We start from the raw sequence: 9423 nt of genomic DNA, 5'->3' as shown, positions 1-9423 counted from the left end.
AAAGATGTTACGCTCTGAAGTCTGTCGCCACTCATGACAATACAATGTTTCTACTTCACTCATGAAATATTCATGTATATCTACCCAGAGGACGTAGATAGTCTCTATCTGTGTATATAAATCCAGGAATAAAATAATCCATCTAATTTTCTTTGCGAAAAACGTAACCAATTTGTTTAGGAAATATTCACTCATCGTTTCAACTCAATCTTAGACAACCCTTACCTCCTACAATTTTCAATAGAATTTATATACTCTATTGTAAAGCAGAGAATATTAATAAATTGAACACTCACCTTCCAATGTTCTCCATGGTACTGATATAATCAGTTATGAAGTAGAGATGAGTAACGAAACAACGCTTACCTTTTAGAGGTTCCCACGGAATCGGTATCATCTCTCCATTCTGAAAGAAAGAAGTGTAACGAAATTAATAATAATGGCGTACATATTAGGAAAATAGAGAGTTTGCAGCAATTGAAATAATGAAAGAAAATAGCACTAGTATTTTTTGGAGGATGACCATTTGAAATATTGATATATCCAAAGCCAAAGCTTAATGAATTGAGAGTTTTGAGCATTCTTCTTAAATAAGTATTTATACCTCAGAGTGCATTTCATCCCGTGCACATGATTCTTTCGATTTTACTACGAACACAACTACTTTATGCACAGAGTCAAAATTAGTTGAAATGGACAAGAAAGATAACAGCTCTTGGTTAGGCATTTTTCTACTTGCACTTAACAGATAAAAATATAACAGAGGGAAAAAGTATTATACAAACTTCATGTTTACTTTCAGATGCGATAATGTTGTCCTGAACACTTTGTACCCTTGCTTTATCAATATTCAGTCAGTTCTTGTAACAACAAACTTCATGGAAAACAACAAAGTTCATGGAAAACAACAAAGTTCATGGAAAACAACAAACTTCATGGAAAACAACAAACTTCATGGAAAACAACAAACTTCTTGGAAAACAACAAACTTCATGGAAAACAACAAACTTCTTGGAAAACAACAAACTTCTTGGAAAACAACAAACTTCTTGGAAACAATTTAATAAAATCTGCGACAATATTAATATTCCTCGACTTCTTGACAGGAAATACAACATGAACGAAAAATGGTAGAAAAAATCCCAGCTTATACGATGACAGGACTTACCGTGATCCGATCGGATATGAATTAGATGATGCTGAGGGATTGTAAACGGGGTGGAGGGGGTATGAGACTGACTGGAATTACTTAGAAATTAAATATGAATATGTTGAGTGATTCTTACAATAAGATGATTACCTCTGAAGAAGATAACATGGAATTACTTCTTTTTAAGATAGTAACTGACTTCCCAAAGAGGGAATAACAAAGATAAAATCAGAATATCGGTCTGTGAGATCTATATATTATGTGCTAATGTTCAGATGAGAAAAACTATTGCAGTCTTCTCCCACTGTCTAGGTTAATTAGGAAATTAATACAAATGAGCAAGATTATGACTCAAATAAAATCATTATAATAGCATTCCAACTCATATGTGTGTGTGTGTGTGTGTGTGTGTGTGTGTGTGTGTGTGTGTGTGTGTGATGGAGAAAGTGATTCATAAGTTTGACTTGACATTGCTGTTGCTGGTGATGTTATAATGTTTTGTCCACGAATAGAACTGTTGCTTACAGAAATAATTTTGAAATAGTCAGTAACATAGCTTTGAAGTTATGTTAAGCACTGCAAATAGACTGAAGAGATACAACTATTATTCCGGCAGCTGATAAACAGTCTGTAATGATTTGTCAAAAGATAGACAACAGAACAGAAGGAAGCGTGGGTAAGAACTATGTAGACAAGAATGACATTTATATAATCACAAACTGCTCATAATGTCTAAAGACAAAGATAATAAACGAAACAAAAGCAAATACGTATATTCATGAAGATAGTTGCATAATATGCTCTAATTACCTTATTTAAACATTTACGAAATTGTGTCTTACATGTTTTATCAAAAATGCAAAGTATATGCCAACTCTGTCCAGTACTGTTCAACAAACAGATTTATTAAACTGCCAATGATACCAGGGAATGAGATTACTGCTATCTGAATAATAGTACTACTTGGAAATATTTGTCATGACATTCTTGACTTAATCCACAGATGACTCTGTACTTCTTGGCCATAAGAGCTTCCAAGGGCAGACTGCTAAACCTATTACTAAATTTGCTACAAAATTATACCTATACTTGTAATAATCGTAGGCAATATTACAGCTTTCTTTTGGAACAATCTTTTTAGCATGCCACCTAATTATAATGTTCTTGAACTTTTGAATTCATTTTAGTATTGTTTCTAAATTTACTCTTCTCAGCTGTTAAATGATATGACCAGCTGTCTGTGTTTCTTAATTTTCAAAACGTTTGAACTGGTCTTGCGATTTAACTATTTTGGTTGGATCTGGTTATTGGACGACATTTTCGTTATGTCCAATATCTGTTTGGCATCAGTGTTTAATATTAGCTTCTGCATAAGTTTTTAATTCTCTTCTGCATAGTGATTGATATACACCTGCTGAAGGGAAATTCTCCACTTTCAATTTGTTTGTAGTAAACATTTATTAATCTTTCTGCTTCTCTTATTTGCTGATCAAATGATTCATTTGCATTGATTGCCTGCATCTCGTTGGTTCTAGAGAACTCACATTGGCGGTCTGATGGCAACTTTTGCATTAATGGATGCCTGTGTTGATCTGTTGTTTGTCTTGAATGGGATCTGCCATGTCCGTTAAGGTTAATGTTTGTTTGTTTTCTTTTACCTTCATATTCCTTGACAAAACTAGAACATCCACGTTGTTTTGTTTAGAATGATCTGATGGGTAACAACGTGATTCTTTATGCTTAAGACATATAATTCTTTTGCTCCATACCTTCCCTTGGATATGATATATATTTCATCAGCTCTAGCTTCACATACTGTTTTTGAATATTTTGTTAATATATTTGTCGCAGACATGGTAAATATTACCAATGAGGATGTCTTATATTATCTGATTATCATTTAAATCTTAAATGTTTGTTTTTGGGGTGCTTGTTGAGGATTTTGAAAACCTTTTGCTGATAGTTTAGATTTCTTTGAATAAGCTATGGTCTAATATTTTATACTGATATCGTGTACTCATCAGCTCGAGAGTTTAAAAATCTGTTTAAAGACCACCATATCATGCCATTGACGCCCTATGTAAATGAATCGAAACAACTGGAATAAAACTTTTAAAAATGTGCTGTAGGGGAATAGTAAATTGGAATAGAAAACACGGGTGAAATACCGAACATTTAGCAGTACACATAGGCTCTGCCACAAGGCTTTCAGAAGAAGAAGGAAAATATTGATAGGACACGTATCTTGTTCAAAAATATTTCCCTACCCTCGTTGTTGTAGAAGGATCGCGGTCTATCGATTTCCATAAAATACACTAGGTTGGTTAAGCGTCGACAATGCAGAAGATCAACGGACAATGCTTTTGTCCTCCTCATCCACGAAATCTCTCTGCAAAACTTTATAATAGCTACTAGACCTTTTGTGGCCCAAACTGTGTATACCTCCCCTAGTACATCATAAACAAATCAGGCTGCAGCGGTGATATCCTTGTCAATCCAAAAGCCTAGCTACTGAGCCTGCTTTTCTCATTTTTCGACAATGCCTCGCTTAAAATCTCGAAAGCGCATTCAGAAATTCGTTTCTATTCTTTGTGAACAACCACAATCTGTTCCAGGTCTTCTATCTCTTTTCACATTTGGGACTTTTCAAGGATTTCCACCAACTCGTTTCGCCACAATTACAGTAATCTCGTGTTTTCAATCTCCAACAACCTCTTGCTCCTATCCTGCGTTGACAGCTTTGGGAGGTTTCGGCGCGTTGTGTAATCGTGTTGGGCGGTTGCGGGCGGCCAACGTTGTTTGTTGTTTCTTTTGCATAGCATCGTAGAGGTTTCAGCGACATATCACTGTCGTCTCCCGGCAGTATTTCTGTTCGGTAGATGGTGCATCACCGGAGTCTAAATTCCGCCATCTTTTATACCACGGTCCGTTCGCACTTGCTATCGTCTTCGACAGTATCTTTTGTAGGTTGTATGCGTATCCCAGACACAATGGTTATTTTTGTATGTGCGCGCCAGGTTATGTAGATTGTACCGTTGGGGCAGTCGGATAGCACCATCCAACAGTCCAACACAATTGCGAGGTTTGCCCATTGGAGCGAGGTGGTTGTACAACAAACTTTGTTTGCTCGGTGAATGAGACTAATCGCAATACTTCCTCCACAACGGTTCCTGCGGCATGCTAATCGAATACAACACAAGAATTCGATACGTGTACATCCGAGGGCTTGGTCGTCCGGGTGTAGAAACGTTTCAAGCAGGTGCAAGTTTGGACCCTCAACGCAGTCCGCGAGATGGCATCCAAACAATTCGTGAATCTCCCTGGCCTTGACGTCGCAAAAGATTTTGTTCTGGAATTTGCATCGTACCGTGCAGTCTGTCTGTTGTAGATAAGAAAAGGACTGGTTGCCAAAGCTTTTTCTATTGTCCAGAATTGTGAATTCTATATCGTATACAGGACTGTCTTCCTCTTGCATACGAAACCCTTCGGGACAGTAGATATTCTACAAGACGCTCGTGTTCGAGAACACCAGAGAAAATCGCATGTGAAGTCTTTTGAATAGAGGCCATACCTGTGGGCGAGTTGTCGTCGTTCGAAGTCTCCCAGACACATTCGCAGTTCTTCCATAGAGATTTCGGATGCATCCATCTTAGCTACAAATACAGCGGCAACAAGTGTGCAACCATCGAAGTTATTTTGCGATTCCTCTGTGGCCCTAACACGATTCCCCGTATCCGCTTCAGTCTGTGCTACTGTCGATCGTACTATGCAGGAAGTGTTACCTTGACCAAATGTTGTGCTAAACACAGACGTTTGAGTGAGTGTTGTTGTTTTCTGCACCTCTCCCATGATATAGGCATCAATTGCTTTTGCAGACCCTCAACACCGTGTACAAAGCACGCTCTCTTTGAAATGGCGCAAACTGTGGCATTTTTGCGCTCTTATAATGGGGTGGGTGTGGGTGATAGAATGTTTAACCGATATCAGTAACAGAAATGTAAAACTGCTATTATCGTACTACTGACTCGAACAGTTATCATATATACAGGAACGGTAATCCTTCCTTTTATGGCTGCATTAACTAAGAGTGAATTATAAATCTGACAGTTTATAAAATGCTATACATGCTTCCCCACTAATGAGTTTAACGGAAATTTCGATACAATGCAAAAAGACATAATCTCATCTTGATATATTCTTCAAAACAGCGCTAATAAGAGGCAATGATTGCTATAGTAGGATTACCCAGCATTTTATTTCCAAGAGTATAAACTGAAGCAACAGTTTACACAAGCAAGAACGTATTTATTTGACGCACAACAAAAACACCCAGAATAGTTCAAGTTGAAATAAGTTGTGTAAGGTTTGCAGTTGCACCTGACATTAATTTGAGATGCCCACTTGGTACTATATTTCGTTACACGGGTTATTAAGTAGCTAACATTCAACAAGCATACACCCATTGATAAACAGCAAAGAAAATCTAGATGCACTCAAAATATATCTTCATTTTGTTTCAAATGAGCAAAAAAAAAAAAACAGCAAATCAAATTTGTAATGTGCTAAAAGTTCACATTCAAAAGTAAATGAATGTAGTACATGCTGAGATTGAGAAGCTGCCATTTTTTGGAGAGTAAGACAGACGTAAGATAAATGTTGTAAATCAGCAAGAAGGTATGAAATGGGTTCGATATTTAGGTTTTAAACAATTACCACAAATGAAGAAAGACAAAATGAAAAATGCATATAAAAACAACGCCATTCATCAACCAGTTCATGCATCTGAGAAACGTAATGGGTATCGGTTATCAAAATACTGTCCCCGTGAAATAATAAAGGGTATTATAAATTCGATGAAAATTAATTACAAAATAAAATTCGAAGATATCCTCGACTACATTTTTTAAAATGGCAAAAATAAATATAACATAAACGACTACTGCTATGAATATTGAATTCGTATTATTTGTTGGCATTTTTAATGATCATATGTTGTGTGCATTATATACCTGACCAGTAACATTTTTTTCTACACAACATAATACATAAGTAAATATTTATCTATCATTGTTGATTAAATTCTCAGATTTTTTATATAATCTTGTTTAACTAAAAATTGCTCATTCCTGCTTAACATCTGAAGCAGAATCAGTCTTATTGTTGTGTTCAGTTTTTATTTGGAGGATTTGTTTATTCAAATTAGTATTCACTGGAATTAAAAATTGTTCAAGAATATTCTTGCAGAGAAACATTAATTTGGAATTGTAATGAATTCAGACAAGAATACATTGGACTATATTATTATGATACATCTGAAGACTGTTAACGCATCGCCACACTCCATACCATTTGCAAGTAAGTACTTTCGAGGCTACAGGCACATCAACACATTCAATATCGGAACACCACAGTAATTCAATTTAACATTTTACATTTGGATTTATGATAGAACTGCTATGATTATTTTGGGATTTAATTCGCAATACTGTAAGTTCATTTTAGATGTTAGTTTGTGTCCCAGGGAAATAAAATGTTTGTTGAATTTTACAAAACTTGTTGATTTTCTCTCTTTGCTGTTACATAATTTAAGACACTGAATCGTAACAATACAAACTGATGCACAAGATATTGAACAAGTTCAAGGGAAACGATAAAAAATACACAACAACAATATATATATATATATATATATATATATATATATATATATATATATATATATATATATATATATATATATATATATATACATATATATATATATATATATATACACACACACATACATATATAGGTCTGTTTTTGAAGGTGTTTATGTAATTTGCCAAACCAGACACTATGAGGAAAATCATATGTTGTTGCGTTTCTTTAGCCGATGTATTTTTCATGTATGGTTTCGGTACAGATATAAATATAATTCTCACAACTATCAAAACCGTCGAATTAATCTATCCTAAGTAACAGTAAGGATAAATACCATCAGGATGTTGATGTAATTTCTTACCCGATTATTGATAGCAAAGCTGCAATTTTCGGTTTTATCCATATGTAATCCAATAACTGGATACCGTAAAAGTAGAAGAAACACTGAGCCGATGGAAAATAATACTGGGCTCCCAAATGACATCGCCATCCGTTCGGTTTAAGGTTCTCAAACGAATTTGGAAGGATAGGGGAAAATGTAGTAAACCGAAATTTTCATGTTCGAAATTAACGGTTTTCCCCGCTATTTGTTTCATTTCCTCAATAGTATCGATCGCTTGCTTAAAAATACAGTAGTCACATCAACACTCCACACGTGTTATTCTTTATGAACAAAGCTTGTTTCCTTATATGAATATAGAAATACACGTGAAAGTAAATATTTAACTTTACTCGGGCAATTCACACAAGAGCATGCTCTAGGAACGACACTGAATCGTGTTGTTATTTTCAATAGTAAAAGCATGTGCAATGGACCACATTAAAAAGGAAGGGATTTTTATCAGGTTGTTTTATACAGTTCACCCTAGCGTCCACGCTCAATCTCCTCTCATCACTCCGCATAACACCGCCTCCTCGTCATCTAGTTTTACAACCTTTACAGTTACATATCTTTAAACTGTCATATATTATCAAACCGAGATACATGTTTTCTTAACTTCCGGGTAGTAAGTACTGTCGTAAGAAATAATTTTCCAGAATGGTACGAATGTGTGTATGTGTGATTAAGATTTGTAACGTAGCTTTAACAATTTTTCAGTAATATTGCTACGATGTCTGCAGTGTGGCAGTTTATAGTGATGTCTAGCACTGGGACATCATGCTGCAGACATGTAGCATGATGCCCCACCCAGTCACAATATCCTGACACCAGTCCGACCAGTCCTAACACTAACCTCTTATTGCTGAGCGCCTAGCGAGGCAGCTGTTAGTACCATTTTTGTTTGTCTTTGGTATGACTCGGCCGGGGATCGAACCCATGACCTCCCGATTCCTAGGCGGACGCTCTAACCACTAGGCCGCCGGAGCTGTTAGGAATGGTACGAAGTTACCCAAGTTGGTAATATTTTCGCTCTCTTATTTCTTTTCTTTCTCTCCTTGTTTTTTTTTATCCATTCTTCACAACGTTAACACATTCACACATTTATTCATTCTTTCTTTCCTATTTTCTTCTTTCATATTCTTCCTTAATTTTATATTTTCATTTTTGTACAATTCTTATTTTTGATTATTCAAGATCCAAAAATTGGTATAATTTAGTTGATTAGTCCGTGTGTTAATTTATTGAACGAATTAATTAATTGACTGACTGATTGGATTACCACTTAATTAAGTGGAGGATGTATCCGTGAGTGAGCTGAGGAACTGTTCGAGTATCAAACTGACTCGTAGAACAAAAGTTAATTTGGATAGAATATACTGATACCTAAATAAACACAACAACCCCTATTGCTTGCATTCATGCCGCAGCCCTTATCAATACTTGAATAAACGCTAACGCAGATGAAGAAACACAAATGTAAATATTTATGTGAACAAAACATGGGCTAGCCATAAAAAGTGATAGCTAGCTGACATAAATGATATTTAAGCATTGCGCAGCAGTTCTAAGCATGTGCCTAAGCTGTAGCGATTGATGAACCTAATGCAGATGTCACGGACAGCTAGTAATGCAGCTGTGTTGTTCTCATTCTTTTTGTGCCGCCTGAGTTCCTGTTGATAAATACTTCGACCCACACGTGTTATTAAATAGTATGCCACCACAGCTGTGCAGAACACGTTTTTAAGAATTGTCTTCACCTTTAGCCTTTATGGAAGGGGTATTCACTGTGGTTCCGTTTTTGTTACTGGGAAATGTATTCACTGTGGTTCCGTTTTTTTTACTGGGAAACTGTATATGCGTCATTTGTTTTCGGTTTGAGTAGGAACCATTGGTTACCCTTCGTACAAACTGCGAGGCCTGGGATAATGTAATAAAGTTCAAAATCACTTAATTTTCAAATAGCGGTATACTCAGAAATTCAGACACAAAGCATATGGCTTGAGGTATGCTGATACATGGATAGACATACGGACAAACCGACAGACGGATAAATAGGTATTTAAGTAGACAAGTCAGGAGTGGAGATATTTGGGACAGTAAACGTTCACATCATAGTGAGCGTCTATATATGTGCCCACTTCATCTACACAAGTAGACTTTATAATGAATACTTTTCAATTACATTTATAGCTGACAAATTATGATAAACCTAGGGTCATTGACGTGGGCATTTCGTAACATGCGTAAG

General features: G+C 35.9%; 1 protein-coding gene across 1 annotated transcript in view; it reads right to left on the bottom strand.

The window, feature by feature from the left end:
- Positions 1-7558, bottom strand: part of LOC149792626 (uncharacterized) — a 26740-nt gene extending 19182 nt beyond the window's left edge. The window contains exons 1-2 of the mRNA XM_089969419.1: positions 7155-7558; positions 367-406 (exon numbers count right to left, since the gene is read on the bottom strand). Coding sequence (XP_089825545.1) covers positions 367-406; positions 7155-7283 — 169 coding nt within the window. The 5' untranslated portion in view covers positions 7284-7558. The remainder of the gene's footprint in view (positions 1-366; positions 407-7154) is intronic.
- Positions 7559-9423: the final 1865 nt, after the last annotated feature.

Source organism: Sinohyriopsis cumingii, chromosome 9 (assembly GCF_028554795.1).
Source record: "Sinohyriopsis cumingii isolate HCF-2022 chromosome 9, ASM2855479v2, whole genome shotgun sequence".
Taxonomy (NCBI): Eukaryota; Metazoa; Mollusca; class Bivalvia; order Unionida; family Unionidae; genus Sinohyriopsis; species Sinohyriopsis cumingii.
The sequence above is the reverse complement of the archived record's forward strand: the minus strand, read 5'-3'. Positions and strand labels throughout refer to the sequence as shown.